At 42.7% G+C, this 16,631-nt stretch overlaps 1 protein-coding gene across 3 annotated transcripts in view; it reads right to left on the reverse strand.

The window, feature by feature from the left end:
- Positions 1–16,631, reverse strand: part of ODAD2 (outer dynein arm docking complex subunit 2) — a 294,886-nt gene that overhangs the window by 22,366 nt on the left and 255,889 nt on the right. For all 3 annotated transcript variants that reach the window (XM_077491037.1, XM_077491038.1, XM_077491036.1), the window contains 2 exons: positions 15,284–15,472; positions 9,755–9,976 (listed from right to left, as the gene is read on the reverse strand). In XM_077491037.1, coding sequence (XP_077347163.1) covers positions 9,755–9,976; positions 15,284–15,472 — 411 coding nt within the window. The remainder of the gene's footprint in view (positions 1–9,754; positions 9,977–15,283; positions 15,473–16,631) is intronic.

Below are 16,631 nucleotides of genomic sequence, written 5' to 3' on the forward strand. Positions count from 1 at the left end.
CTGGGAGAGACCATGCAGCATCTGCTAAGAATCTACTGGTTCCATATCCATCTTGGCCAATCCCGAGCTATGCAAATCACAGGAATGCCCCACAACTCGATCCTGAGGAGCAGACGAGGAAGGCGTTTAAGAGGAGGAAAAGCATAGATCAGGCAGTACTGATCCCACAGAGCCACTAGCACATCCATTGCTTCCACCAGGGGATCTTTGTACGTGGAGATAAACCTGTTCAGTATGTTAATATGTAAAAGAAAACGTGCACAAAGCAAAAAGTGAGCAGGAAACACAAAATGATTGGACCAGTCCAAAATATATGAATATTAATGTGTTCTGCTAAAACTTTCTGTCAAATATTAATTAGACTTTAATGATGTCATTGTAATATGTTGGGTGGAGCCTTATTATCTAAAAGTAGATATTGTGTCTGTGTGTTGGAGTAGTGTATTGGTTGGCTGGTGGTGCATGCCATAGATGTTATTCAGGGAACTGTGCCCAGTGGCTTTATTTTTATTCCAGTGTTCATGCTTACATGGAGAATGTAAGTGTATTTCTGGCTGTTTTTTGATAATAAACTTAGCAGAGGGTGCTATATTCTTTACTTTGTATTCCTGGAGCCTGACTGAGATGAGTGTTCAAGCTTTGTCATTTTACCCGCTGACTCAAATCTGGGACTACACATTCTGAAGCTATTTTGGGAAGGGCTCTGTCTTTGCAGAGGTTGCTTGATGTGGAACCTGTTTACCTGGGTATTGATGCAACGATACATGCAATCTAACCTTTGTGAAGGTAAAATAGAATTGAATACCTAAGAGAAGTGTCCGCACAGAGGACACTTTTTGGACATAATTTGCACAACGAAATTGGAATTTTGTTGCATTTTTAGCACTTAAACTTTCATTAGTTTGGGTTCACAAATTTTCCTATTGTTATATGGGTGATCACATTTTTATGCTCACTTACTTTATCACACCTTTTTAGCACTCTAAATTTATAGTTACGTATATAGTCAAATGTTTGATGTTGTGATTTTGTTTTGTTGTTCAACCTAGAGGTCAGGAGGTCCAGGATCCGGTATCCCCCAACTGTTATACAGGTCCTGGAACACCTCTGAGTTTAGGGCCAATTACCCCATATCTAGGTGCTGCCAGCTGAGGAAGTCTGCCTGCCACACCTGAAAAGTTCTACCCAAATTAGAATCATTTCTACCTCTCTTGCTGCTGCAAGACTTCCGGTCGCCTCTGATAATTGATGTACACCTGATTAGCTGTCCGTCCTGTGTGTAGAGACTGACATTATTTGTTTAGCGATAACAGGATTGAGTTGTAAGGGTCTGGAGTAGAAACTGGTCAAACTAGACTGCCATGTGCTCCAGGACTCTGGAACTCCTGAACTGAAGAGTCAATTTTTGGGAGAGGAGAGTTAAATGTTTCTCTTTGTGGAATAGAAACTCTGGCTTGAGCTTTATCTAGGATAAGATTAAGATGTGCCAAACTGTAGTCTAGCTCTAATGCTGAGGTTTCAGGAAGTGACCAAACCTTGAACTGTCTGCACTGCATTATCAGCCAGAACCTGTGCTGACCTCTCCCTCAATAGGAGGTCCTCCAGATATACCACAATAGGGATACCCTAGGGGTGTAATAAGTTAAGCATAGGGACCGAACACTCAAGAGGACAGACCAAATGGAAGGGCAATGAACCAAAACTGCTAGGGACCCAGAGCAAATAAAAAAAAGTTGAGATGCACTGAAAAAATTAGGAATGCAAGTATGCATCCTTTTGATATCTAGAGAAGCCAGAAGGTCTCCCTGATGGAGAAAGGTTATATCAGACCTGGTAGATTCCATACAGAATTTTTGGGCCTGAATGAATACATTTAGGGCCTTGAAATCTCCTTTTGCTATGGGAACTGTGAAAAGTTGGAATAGAACTCCTGAAACATTTCCATAGGGGAAACCAAGAGGCTTATCCCTTGTTCCAGAAGAAGATCTGCTAATATGTGTTGGGGCACAGGCAAGTTGGAAGTCATGAAGCAGGGAGGGGGCAGAGAGTGAAACTCCATGTTATAGCTCCTGGAAACAACCTCCCATTCTCAGGCATCCAAGATGTTGTCCAACCAAGTGTTTATAAAAGTCAACAGATATCCACCCACTTTGGAAAGAGGATTTGTCAGCAGGTTTAGGGATTTGGAAGCTCAAGGTTTGCAGATGAAATGCTCCACAAACAACACAGTGGGCGGGAGCTGCCTAACTTTTCAAGCGGGTATTGGACTTCCAGCAGAGGTAGTGAGTCAGTCAACAGTAATTTGATTCAAACATGCCTAGGACAAACATGGAATTATATTCAAATAAAAAAGTAAAAAAAAAAAAAAACATGTATAAATACAAAAAATAGGGCAGTCTTAAAAGAGAAGTATGGGATTTTTTTTTATCCCATATACATACTTACCTAGGTGGATGCAGCACCAGATTGATGCTGCATCTGTCTCCCGCCTCCTCTTCACTGAGAACCGAGCCACCGAACACCGCCGATGGCTCTGTTCTCTCACCTCCCAGAGCAGAGAGCTGCTGCCTGTCAGTCAGAAGCTCTCCTGCTCTGCTCCTCCACATTCATTGGAGTGCTGAGCTGTGGAGGGGCGGGAAGCGGCCATCTCAGCCTCTCAGCAGCTCACTGAGAGGCTGAGACTGCCATCAGTCCAGACACCTGACGGATCCAGTCTTCCGAAGAAGTGATGACGCTGTGTCTGGACTGTTCCTAGTGACTTTAGCAGACAGCAGACTTCATACCGCTCTCTGCTAAAAATGGGTCACAGGAGTGCAAAACTAATTGCATTCCTGTGACCCATAGGAGGAACCCAGTCGAATGAGCCCAGACTGGATTTCTCCTTTAATAGACTACTAGGTCTTTTTCCTGCCATCACTCTTCTGTGTTTCTCTTCCTAGTAACCAATACCTCACTGGTTAGCATGAAAAGTTTGGCAACTTACACCCTTCAACCAGACCTGCTGAGACTCCCACCCTCTGCTGTGTAAGGGGACGAATGTGATGTAAGGGATGGGTGCTGTAATGTGAATGGCACTGTGATGTAAGGGGTAAGGCCTGTGGTGTGAAAGATGACTGTGATATGAGGGGGAGGAGACTTTGATGTGAGAGTACAATGTAACTCTGATATGGGGGGGGGGGGGGGGTTTAAGGTGGCAGACTGTGATATAAGGATGAAACCATGATGTGAAGGGGGGACTGAGAACACTGCTATAAAAAGGAGGAGATCTATAATGTTAAGGGGGGACTGGGAGCAATCTTGTAAAGCCGGAGACTGTGAACACTGATGTAAAGGGAGGTGAAATGATGTACAAAACGGGGGGGGGGGGGCTGTGATGTGCAGGGGGGACTGATGTCATTGCTTTAAAGGAGGACTATGATGTAAAGGGAAGAGGGACGGTGATGTGAGGGAAGGACAGGGGACACTGATGTAAAGGGAGGTTGTGATGTGAAGAATCTGAGTAAAAGCACAGACATAAGATTCACACCCTTGCTGGGAGAAAATGTTACTATACAGACCCACATTTTAATTCAACATCCCCTTAAAATCCTCCTGTAGGTGGCAGTATCATCCAAATGCCTCCAAAATCCTGTGTCCCTCATGGACAAGAAAGATACAACATTTAATGTTTGTTCTTTGGTTTAGATAAGCTTTAATCTAATGGGTTGCCATTAGCAACATCAATTACATTTATTTTTTTATTTTTTTGTAAGCTCATACATGTGCCATTTCCTTTAGACTTTAAGAAAATGTTCACACCTGACACCCAGTTAACCACAGTTTAAATTACCCTTAGGAGTTTTCATAGTACAGTAGCCCCTTCCTAAGATAAACAAAGTCTGAGAAGAGAGAGGGAGTTTTATGTGGACTCTTGTCTCTGTGAACTTTTCTCCTGTGTGATATGATTGATGTCGTTGCCGAGTCTGGTACAGAAAACTTGGACTGAGGTGTTTTTTCGGCAGATGATGGATTAACTAGCGAGCTTGTTTTTGGCGGTATAAAGAGCGGCTAATTAATATCAAGTGACAGACGTCACCTTAATTTATACTCTTTTTGCCACTGTGCAGCGAGGACGTCACCAGTTCTAGAAATAATCAAAATAAATTGCGGCTATTTAGTAATTGGCTGTAATTAGTGCGTAGCTTGGAAGACAAGACAAAAATTCTTTTGTGGCTAGTCTTCCCACTGCTGCTTCTTCACCATCTGTAGAATGGTGTACATTGAATTCGGGGCTAGCATTCATTAAATGGACCTTTTATGTTGTGAAATCAAGCCGTTCTTTTTCCAATTACTTTCTTATTCCAATAACAACAAATATTAACATCAAAAAGAGTGAGTAAATAATATACACGTGATCAGAAAATAAGGGAACTCTGAATTATAATTACAAAGGAGTCTTTGAGAGGAAAAATGAATGGGTCATAGTACAGTATAGTAGAGGAACTTATTCAGTATGGTGCAACCAGTCAGAATTATTTTATTGATCTGGCTGAAGCTGGAAGCTGATTTGCTTCTATAGGTTACTGCATATTATTGCTACCTTTTATTTCCATCCAGAGTGTCTGTGTAAACTGTTAATCAGAGTTAATGGCAAATATAAGTGAGAGCTGCAGAACTCATATGTATCATATAAATGACTAAACTGTACCAATTAATAAAAGACATATGATTTTGTATGAATCATACTTCAAAATATATGTGATGGACTTTGTTAAAGAGACCCTTGCTCCTCAGAGAGCTTATTTAAGGTGCCCCCCACCAATCCTCCTTCTTAAAGCGGAGCTTCACCCAAAAGGGGAGGTTCTGTTTTAAGTCCTCTTCCCTGCTCCTATTTTAAGAAATGGCACTTTTCTTTGGGAGGGGAGGGGTGTGGGTACCTGGTTTTGACAGGTACCCGCTCCTACCTCCGCTTGAATCCCCTAGGGGACCCGGGCAGAGGTTCTCCTCCGCCACTCCCTCCCTGCAGTCTTCTGGGACACGTCCCAGAAGACTGTAGGAACATGCGCAATGCATAGTGTGGCTCACGCATGTGCAGCGGGCAGCCAGCTGTGAAGCCGTAAGCTGTAACAGCCATGTGCCCACAGTTAAGATGCGTAATTCCATAAAACAAACTACTTTATTAAAAAGTTATCAAACTTACATTTACGTAGTTGATTAAGCGCTTCTTACATAAAAGATGGCAGCAGTGGAGTTCTTCTGACGGGTTTCGTCTCCCAGACGACGTCCAAGGAGACGAAACGCGCAGGGAGAACTCCTGCATGGTTCTTTTTGGGGAGCGTGACCTGTTCTGTGATTACTGGCTTCATGTTCAACTTGGCTTGAGAAGTGATTTTCAGCGTTCAGTTTCAAGTTTTAATACTTTCCAGCTGGAGCGCCCTTCAGTTGTATGACATCAAAGCGCATTTGACCTTTGGAGCGTATGCTCGTTTGGGTCAATAGGAGTCGGTAAGCCTACATCTGTTTTGGGTGGCGGTGTCGGCACCAGGGTGTTTATACTCAATATTCCTATGGATTGAAGGACATTTTGATTTCTCTATTTTGCACTAAGGGGGATTGCATCTGGCTTTCCCCCGAAAGGACTTTTTCTTCATATATATGTTCATATTACAACTGTACAAATCCCATTTTGCTGTTGTTAATAATTACCAGAATTTATATTGTGCAAAACACATAGGTCACATTTGTGATATTTTGCACATATTTGTTTTTATTATATTTTTAGCGCAACACCTTTTCCCTATATGCTATTTGAACTAAATTATCAATTTTTAGTGTGTTAGCTGCTTTTTTGTTTGTTCTGATAGCGCAGTGTTTTGGTTTTGATTTGAAATTTCATGCAGGAGGGCATACTTAGCTGAGGTGAACCCTCCTCCTCTCCTCCAGGTGAAAGAAAAAAAGCTCATGAAGTCTCCTGGCCCCAGTTCGGTTTGCAGCAGAACATTTGTTCGAACACGCAAACACCGTAAGTCTATGGGACACGAACGTGAAAAATCAAAAGTGCTAATTCTAAAGGCTTATATTCACGTTATTGCCATAAAAAATGTTTGGCGACCCGGGTCCTGCCCCAGGGGACATGTATCAATGGAAAATAAAGTTTTAAAAATGGCCATTTTTTCGGGAGCAGTGATTTTAATAATGCTTAAAGTGAAACAATAAAAATGAAATATTCCTTTAAATATCGTGCCTGAGGGGTGTCTTTAGTATGCATGTAAAGTAGCACAGGTTTCCCGTATTTAGAACAATACCACAGCAAAGTGACATTTCTAAAGGAAAAAAAGTAATTTAAAACTGCTCGCTGCTGTGTATTGTCGGGTTCCGGCAAATAAGATGAAAATCATTGAAAAAAATGGCATGGGTTCCCCCCCCCCCCCCCGCTCCCCAGTTCATTACTAGGCCCTTTGGGTCTGGTATAGGTACTAAGGGGAAACCCGCACCCATATAAAAAAATGGTGTGGGGGTCCCCCAGGCACTATACTCTGAACAGCAGTATGTATACTATATGGCCTGCCTTATATACTCTGGACAAAATTGGGCCTTACGTGTTGGTGGTACCAGAACACTGTAAGCCCTCACAGTTACTCTTGGTGAGTGCAGGAACAGGCCCTGCTGTGAAATACTATATCAAAAATTGTAATTATATGCCCCTGTTAAATGGGGGCAAAAAAACTGGGCCTTTGGTGGTGGTGGTGGTGGTGATACCAGAACACTGTAAGCACTCACAGTTAATCTTGTTGGGCGCAGGAACGGGCCCTGCTGTGAAATATTATATCAAGATTTGGAATTGCATGCCCCTGTTAAACAGGGGCAGAAAAATTGGGCCTTTGGTGGTGTTGGTGTCACAACACTGTAAATCCTCACAATTAATCTTTTTGGACGCAGGAACAGGCCCTGCTGTGAAATATTATATCAAGGTTTGGAATTACAAGAAAATTGGGCCTTTGGTGGTGGTGGTGCCACAACACTGTAAGCCCTTACAGTTATGCTTGTTGGGCGCAGAAACGGGCCCTACTATGAAATATTATATCAAGAATTGTAGTTACATACCCCTGTTAAACAGTAGCAGAAAAATTGGGCCTTGGGTGGTGGTCATGGTGGTGGTGCCACAACACTGTAACTCCTCACATATACTCTTGTTGGGCACAGGAACGGGCCCTGCTTTGAAATATTATATCAAAAATTTAATTGCATGCCCCTGTTAAACAGGGGCAAAAAAATTGGGCCTTGGGTGGTGGTGCCACAATACTGTAACCCTTTACAGATACTCTTATTGGGCGTAGGAACGGGCCCTGCGATGAAATATTATATCGAAAATTGTAATTGCATGGCCCTATTAAACAGGGGCAGAAAAATTGGGCCTTGGGTAGTAGTGGTGGTGCCACAACACTGTAACACCTCACAGATACTCTTGTTGGGCGCAGGAATGGGCCGGCCCTGCATTGAAATATTATGTCAAAAATTTTAATTGCATGCCCCTGTTAAACAGGGGCAGTGTCAGGGCTGGGCTCAGCCCTTCCTTCTCTGAGCTGGCCACTCAGCTGTCGGCTAATTGCCAGCTTCTATCTCTCCACAGTTACTCAGCTGTTGATGATATCCTGCTAGTCAGTCCTGCCTAGTGAAGCCATCCAGTCCAGAGGATCTCTACCTTCTCCTTTGTCAAAATCACAGAGACAGTCTCCTGCATTCCTGGTTAAAGACTTTACTGACACTTCTGGCTCCAGATCCTGCTTGCTGTTCCACTACATTGATCCCTGACATCTGGCTTGGCTGACTATCCATTCTGGTTACTGAACTTTGGCTATGTTTTGACTATGTTTGTTTTTTTAACTTTTATTATTAAACAAGTGTGATTAAACTGTACTTCTGTCTCGGTCTGATTTCATGGTTTCTGATAGGCAGAAAAATTAGGCCTTGAATGGTGGTGCCACAACACTGTAACCCCTCACAGATACTCTTGTTGGACACAGAAACTGTCCCTGAGTTGAAATATTATATCAACATTTTTTATTACATGCCCCTGTTAAACAGGGGCAGAAAAATTGGGCCTTGGGTGGTGGTGGTGCCACAGCACTGTAACACCTCACAGATACTCTTGTTGGGCACAGGAACGGCCCTGCGTTGAAATATTATATCAAAAATTGTAATTACATGCCCCTGTTAAACAGGGGCAGAAAAATTAGGCCTTGGGTGGTGGTACCACAACACTGTAACCCCTCACAGATACTCTTGTTGGACACAGAAACTGTCCCTGAGTTGAAATATTATATCAAAATTTTTTATTACATGCCCCTGTTAAACAGGGGCAGAAAAATTGAGCCTTGGGTGGTGGTGGTACCACAGCACTTTAACACCTCACAGATACTCTTGTTGGGCACAGGAAAGGGCCCTGCATTGAAATATTATATCAAAATCGCTACTAGCATTTTGGAGGTGTGGTGGTGGAACAAGCTCCAACAATACTGAACCCTGTCCTGCATCCTTCCCAGCTGCCAGCAGAGTTACCCAGTGCACTGTGAAGGAAAGGTAACGTCCCTGCCAATGCCAGACCAGTGTTTACTCCATATTCAGTCAGTGCAGGCAGTATATTAATATATTATATATATATATATAATATATATATATATATATATATATATATATATATATATATATATATATATATATATATATATATATATACATATATATATATATATATATATATATATATACATATACATATATATATATATATATATTAATATACTGCCTGCACTGACTGAATATCGACTAAACACTGAATTTATAGTCTATGCTAAATGCAGAGTACCAGACTGACTATATATATATATATATATATATATATATATATAAAATATATATTATATATATATATATATATATATATATATATATATATATATATATATATATATATATATATATATATATTATTATATATATAATATCAAATACACTGCCGAATAACCTGCCTGCTTAATCTAAATCAAGCTATCTCTCTGTCCACACCAACAGCACTATACAGGGCCACTGTGGTAGGCAGTCTTATATAGTGTGGTCCCCTGAGCCATGATTGGCCAATTATGGCTCTCTTAGCAGAGGGCGCTGGGATTGGCCAAAGCATGCAGGTCAAGTGCATGTTTATATTACGGGGCGTTCTGCAGTGCTCAAATTTGCCATGAACGCCCCATAATGTTTTCTCTTCAGCGAGCAGGCGAACACCCTATGGTTGAGTCGAACGTATGTTCGACCCGAACATCAAGCTCATCCCTACTCCTGGGATGTGTGAAATCATTTTGGCCTAAGCCAGAAACCAGGAAGCAACTGATGAACTATAGGCAAAACTAGAGAACTATAGGCAAAACTTTTTTTCTCATTTTGGATAGAGTAAGGGGTGGGTATAACCCCTATCAGTCTTATTTTTTGCATCTGTGTCCCATTAGGGAAATTTTCCTTCACTTCCTGTCTCATAGTGAAAACAGAAAGTGAGAGGAAATCTGTCCAAAGTGAGGGAATCCCTGGTTGTCACCAGGGTCTCCAGAACTAGTGTCCCCATTGGAAGATTTCCCTTTTATTATTGTTATGGGGACCAACCTGATATGAGCTTTAAACATCTAGCCTAGTTACACCAATGAAAGATAATTTCTGTTTGGCTGTTCTGGAGCACTACTCTTTTTAAATACTGCCCTGTGTGAACATTCCCAGGTTAATCACTTACTTTTACTGCTCCATTCTCATGCATTGTTATACAGTTGTTGGCATCCTCAGAAAGCTGGTATAAGGCTTGAGCTGTGGCACGGTGAACAGAAGGATCGCTGGATTTCAAGTATCGTACAAGTGGGGCTACGGCATTGGCTTCTCCAAAAGCCACCCGGTTATTCCCCCACGTACAGCAGCGTGAAATGGCTTCAGCCAAATGGCATCTTAGCTTATCATCCGTCTGTAAAAGGCAAAAGAGTTTATTTTTGAAACCTTGCATAGCTTGAAAACCTTTGAGACACTTTTACATTTTTTCCTTTAAACTTATATTTTGCTTAAGAGGTCCCTTGGTGTTTGAGATAATGCTTAAAAAATATGGAGCAGTTTACAGACTGTGGTAAGGAAGGTATTTATGTTATTGGCGTTCCATAACCAGGAAAGAATACTGGGGTGCCATCAAACTCAGAGGAGTGAAATGTTATCTCAGGTTTTATAGCGGTTTGCAGCTCGCTGTCCGTCCATGCAGGGATGGAGAGGCTGACTTGTTAAACAATCTTTAGCAGCCAGGTGTCATGGGAGTGATAGGAGCTAGAGACGCAGTTTGAAGCTTGTGGCCGCACTATTACAAGCAGATTCTTTTTCAATTATAGACTCACATATTAACTTATGATATTACATAACCACCTAGACCTAGAACTTGATACAGTGCAGTAAAATTTTATGCCTTCATTTGATATTAAAGTGGACTTGTCACATGAATATAATGTACATACTAATAATACTGCTGTACAGACGATCAATATTGCTGGAAAAAAAGATGTATGAAAGCACTTTTTAAAATTTCCAAATCATTTTTGCCATTCCCAGGGGGGACTGGTGTCTAATAAGCTGCCCATGATTAGCACTGGCTTCTGCTTCCAATGCTATATTATATAAGGAGTGTTTTTTATACATATCAGACTTGGGTAATCTTAGGATGCACTGAAAATTATAAGTATTTATAGGCACATTTTGGTGTCTATTGCTCAGCAATTATGATACTTTGTACACGTAAAGTACAGTATCTCACAAAAGTGAGTACACCCCTCACATTTTTGTAAAGAAATGCCACTTTGCTACAATGTAAAGTAGTGAATGTACAGCTTGTATAGCATTGTCAATTTTCTGTCCCTTCAAAATAACTCAACACACAGCCATTAATGTCTAAACCACTGTCAACAAAAGTGAGTACACCCCTAAGTGAAAATGTCGTAATTGGGCCCAAGTAGCCATTTTCCCTCCCCAGTGTTATGTGACTCGTTAATGTTACAAGGTCTCGGGTGTGAATGGGGAGCAGGTGTGTTAAATTTGGTGTTATCACTCTCACTCTCTCATAATGCTCACTAGAAGTTCAACATGGCACCTCATGGCAAAGAACTCTCTGATGATCTGAGAAAAAGAATTGTTGCTATACATAAAGATGGCTTAGGCTATAAGAAGATTGCCAAGACCCTAAAATGGAGATGCAGCATGGTAGCCAAGACCATAGAGCGGTTTAACATGCCAAAGAAGTTGAGTGCACATGCTCAGCGTCATATCCAGAGGTTGTCTTTGGGAAATAGACATATGAGTGCTGCCAGCATTGCTGCAGAGGTTAAAGGGATGGGGGGTCAGCCTGTCAGTGCTTAGACCATACCCCACACACTGCATAAAATTGGTCTGCATGGGTGTTGTCCAAGAAGGAAGCCTCTTCTAAAGATGATGCACAAGAAAGCCTGCAAACAGCGTGCTGAAGACAAGCAGACTAAGGACATGCCTGATAAACTTATTTGGTTCAGATGGTGTCAAGCGTGTATGGTGGCAACCAGGTGATGAGTACAAAGACAAGTGTGTCTTGCCTACAGTTAAGCATGGTATTGGGAGTGTCATGGTCTGGGGCTGCATGAGTGCTGCTGGCAATGGGGAGCTACAGTTCTTTGAAGGAACCATGAATGCCAACATGTACTGTGACACACTGAAGCAGAGCACAATCAGAGACTGGGCCCAGGGCAATATTCCAACATGATAATGACCCCAAACACACCTCTAAGACAACCACTGCCTTGCTAAAGAAGCTGAGGGTACAGGTGATGGACTGGCCAAGCATGTCTCCAGACCTAAACCCTATTGAGCATCTGTGGGGCATGCTCAAACCGAAGGTGGAGAAGAGCAAGGTCTCTAACATCTACCAGCTCTGTGATGTCGACATGGAGGAGTGGAAGAGGACTCCAGTGGCAACCTGTGAAGCTCTGGTGAACTCCTTGCCCAAGAGGGTTAAGGCAGTGCTGGAAAATAATGTTGGCCACACAAAATATTGACACTTTGGGCCCAATTTGGACATTTTCACTTAGGGGTGTACTCGCTTTTCTTGCCAGTGGTTTGGACATTAATGTGTTGAGTTATTTTAAGGGGACAGCAAATTTACACTGTAATACAAGCTGTACACTCATTACTTTACATTGTAGCAAAGTGTCATTTCTTCAGTGTTGTCACATGTAAAGATAAAATATTTTAAAAAAATGTGAGGAGTGTACTTACTTTTGTGAGATACTGTATGAGACACATTCACTTAAATATAGATAGGGTTTTCTTTTTGCTTTACCTGTATATTCATTTCATCCTGTCATGATGAAGACACTAATATGCATTATTTGCATATACACTGTAACTCATAAATCCAGTGCAATTTAGGAAAAATGTTAAAGTCATAAGCGCGGCAGAATCATAAAAGTTAGGAACTATTTAGCCTATTGAGTGCGGTCGAGATTTTGAGATTTATTACAATTTTTTTATTGCGATTTATAACGAAAACTGGAGAGTGCAAAATCTGGTGCAGCTGTGCATGAGTTCAGCAATCAGCTTCTGACTTCAGCTTGTTCAGTTAGGCTACTTTCACAGTGGGGTATTGGGGGCGTCGGAGGTAGCACCACTGAAATGATGGTAAAACGCCGCTAAAAATAGTGGCGCTTTACCGTCCTTTTAGCAGCGCTATTCGACTGCTAGCGGAGCGCTTTTAACCCCCGCTAGCGGCCGAAAAAGGGTTAAAACTGCCACAAAGTGCTGCTGCAGGTTTGGCGGTGGTGCCCAACTGATTTCAATAGGCAGGGGCGCTTTAGGAGTGGTGTATACAGTGCTGTAGGAGCGGTGTATATACCACTCCTACAGCGCTGCAAAGATGCTGCTTGCATGACTTTTTTTACCGTCCTGCAAGTGCACTGCTCCAGTGTGAAAGCCTTCGGGCTTTCACACTGGAGAGACAGGGAGGCTCTTTACAGGTGCTATGCAGGCGTTATTTTTAGTGCTGTTGCGTCTGTAAAGTGCCTCAGTGTAAAAGTGGCCTTCGATTTTGACAAAAAAAAAAAACCTGATAGCTGATTTTGCACTCTCCAGTTTAATTAAATCAATCTCTACGTGTCCCATTCGCCTTCCTTGCTGTGTGGACAACAGCATAGTGGCTGACAGCACAGTGGTTGCAGGAAAGAAATTCGCACAGTCTATGGCTGGCCTTACTCTTAAATCAGGGCAAATTATCCTGTGTCTTGTATCTTGGCTGATATTAGACACCCGACAAGCCTACATCCCATACTGAACAGGTGCTAAAATGAAATCAATATAGGATATGCCACCTGACGTGGCAAAAAAGCTGTCACTGATGCAGACTCGGGCCAGGTTTACACTGGTGCGACACGACACTCGTCCTACTTTGGATCCGACTTTGCCCTGCGAATTGAAGTCAAAGACACATCAAACCTCAATGAACGTACATCCAACTTGGATCTCTGCCAATACCAGGCACTGTGTTTGGTATGAATCTTGAGGGGGAACTCCAAGCCAAATTTTAAATAAAAAGCCGGCATGGGTTCCACCTCCAAGAGCATACCAGGCCCTTCAGTCTGATATGGATTTTAAGGGGAACACCCTACGCTTGAAAAAACAGTGTGCCCCCCCCCAAAATCCATACCAGGCCCTTGTTCAAGCACGCAACCCGGCCGGTCAGGAAAGGGGGTGGAGACGAACGAGCAGCCCCCCTCCTGAACCATACCAGGCTGCATGCCCTCAACATGGGGATGGGTGCTTTGGGGCAGAGGGACATGATGGGGTGGTGACATCATAAGGGGCGGGGTCACCAGATGACATCACCCGGTGACTACGTCCCGTGCCAATATAAGTCGTTGTGCACCGTGCACACGGCATTACAGCGGGAGAGAGCGTCATGCCAACAGTGGAATGAGACCTGAGGGAAGAAGATGGTGGAGAAGACCGGGCCAACGCTAGCAAAAGAGCGGGCAAAAGAGCAAAAGATAGCGGAGGAGCCTAGCAGAAGACACCGGAGAGCGGGAGAAGAACCAGAGACCAGGAGAAGAGGCCAGAGAGCGGGAGAAGAGGCCGGAGAGAGCGGAGAAGTCAGAAGAGACCCCTGGAGCTGCCTAATAAATTACTTTAAAAACCTGTCTAGTGTGTTTTTTTATTGACACTTTTTTCCCCCAGGTGAATGGGTAGGGGTACGATGTACCCCATACTCATTCACATAGGGTGGGGGGCCGGGATCTGGGGGCCACCTTATTAAAGGGGGCTCCCGGATTCTAATAAGCCCCCTGCCAGCAGACCCAGACAACCCTGGCCGTTGGTTGTCGATGAGGCCTTGTCCTCATCAACACGGGGACAAGGTGCTTTGGGGGGGCGCAGGGTGTCCCCCTGCCCTAAAGCACCCACCCCCCATGTTGAGAGCATGCAGCCTGGTACGGTTCAGGAGGGGGGGGGGCGCTTGCTCGTCCCCACCCCCTTTCCTGACTGGCTGGGCTGCATGCTCGGATAAGGGTCTGGTATGGATTTTGGAGGGACCCCCACACCATTTTTTCAGCATAGGGGGTTCCCCTTAAAATCCATATCAGACCAAAGGGCCTGGTATGCTCTTGGAGGGGGAACCCATGTTGGTTTTTTATTTAAAACTTGCCATGGAGTTCCCACTCAAGATCATCAGAGCACAAGTCGCATGTCAAAGTCGGATCAGGCAAGACGGCATTCCGACTTCAATGATATTCAATGGGCTGAAGTAGGATCAAAGTCGGACTAAAGTAGTACAGGGAGCATTTTCAAAGTCGGACTTACTTGTGTCGGACCAGTTAAGACAGCTCCCATAGGGAAACATTGATTTTCACACGTCATGCGACATGAGCTCCCAATGTCTGAGCATTTGTCGCACTAGTGTAAACCCAGCCTTAATCTTACAAACCTCAGGTCACATTCACAGCCGAGTGTTCTATTAATCTACTGGGTTGGCTTGTCAATACACAAGTATTACTATTTGACAAGTCTTTATTTTCATGTACCTATAAATCTGTATGTAAAATATGATCATTTGAATACAAAACACATGCAAGTACAAAATGAGAAAGTGCCAAAATTACATTTATACCAAATTATAATTACAACCTAAATTGCGTTCCTCACTAAAAACACCCCTCAGTATTGCATTAAGGAAAGCCAATACCCTTACATGAAATACATTCAGTATTCTGTACAGACTTACCGTATTTGCCAGTGCGGACAACATGGGGACTACGCCATGATCTGTTATAACGGCCAGATTTTCTTCATCTTTGGCTATATTGGTGATAGCTGCACAGACGCTTGCTAAAACATTCTTATTTTCAGATTTCAACAAATTTACAATCAGTTCTAGGCCACCAACAAACGATCGGACCATTTCTCCAGCATCCTGGACAGGGAAAATACATAATCATTTTATGCTTCCAGGACTGAGACAATAGCAAAGCTTAATATGGTTTAGAGATGTGCAACTTTATAAGGATGTGGTTTACTTTATATTAGGTTTACACAAACTTATTCTAGAGAAACAGGTGCCCTTAGAAGAGTTCCAGGTGGTTTATAAGAGGTGTAATGCTTAGTACGGATAGGCAGTTATTAAACTGTACAAACTAAAGTTCAATTGCACAAAAATTGTGCCGTGTGCACGATCTGTTACATGGAAAATCTCCACCAAAGAAGGGGGTGATGGCTGGCAATATAGAGGACCTGGTGAAGCTGTGCCTAAAAAAAGGAAGCAGAGGGCAAAGGTCCCCAGTATTATTATTTTTTTCCTCTTTGTGTGAAGAAGAGATCAGTGTGCCTGAAAAGCTTACAACAAAGTCTATTCAGTTAGACAATATGGCATCATCCTAAATCCAAACTTCTACTGAAGCATAACATTTATTTATTCCCAGTACTAGAAGAAGCTGAACTTGTTGAATTTGGCCCAGTTCAGCATTATTGAGTAGCTATGCATGTATGTTTACCTAATTTTTTTATTTTGTTATTTGCCAAACAGAATTAAAACCATACACATAGTCTTTAACTACTTAAGGACCGTCCGACGCATATAAACTGCGCCAGGGTGGCTCTATTGCGCTAAACAACGTATCAGTACGTTGTTTTGTGCACAAGATACTGCACGAGATGCACTCCCGCTGCACGCTAGGGCAGCCAATCTGCACGTCCGGTGGACCCGATGGCCGCCCATGATCGCTCCACAGAAAGGCAGAACAGGGATCTGCATATGTAAACAAGGCAGACAGAGGAGTACACTGGGATCTTCTGTTCCTAGTAATCAGGAACCGTGATCTCTGTGTTCTTCCTGTCAGTTTATACTCCACACAGTTAGAAAACACTTGCAGAGAACACATTTAATCCTTTGATCACCCCTGATTTTAACCCCTTCCCTTCATTTATAGTGATCAGTACTTATTTTTAGCACTGATCACTGTATTGGTGTCACTGGTCCCAAAAAAGTGTCACTTAGGGTCAGATTTGTCAGGATACTGGCCTAAATTTATGAAGAAATTCTTTTTTTTGGATATGTATTATGGCATGAAGTAATA

The sequence above is a fragment of the Lithobates pipiens genome, unplaced genomic scaffold (assembly GCF_037356315.1).
Source record: "Lithobates pipiens isolate NorthernLeopardFrog02 unplaced genomic scaffold, aLitPip1_a1.2 Scaffold_19, whole genome shotgun sequence".
NCBI lineage: Eukaryota > Metazoa > Chordata > Amphibia > Anura > Ranidae > Lithobates > Lithobates pipiens.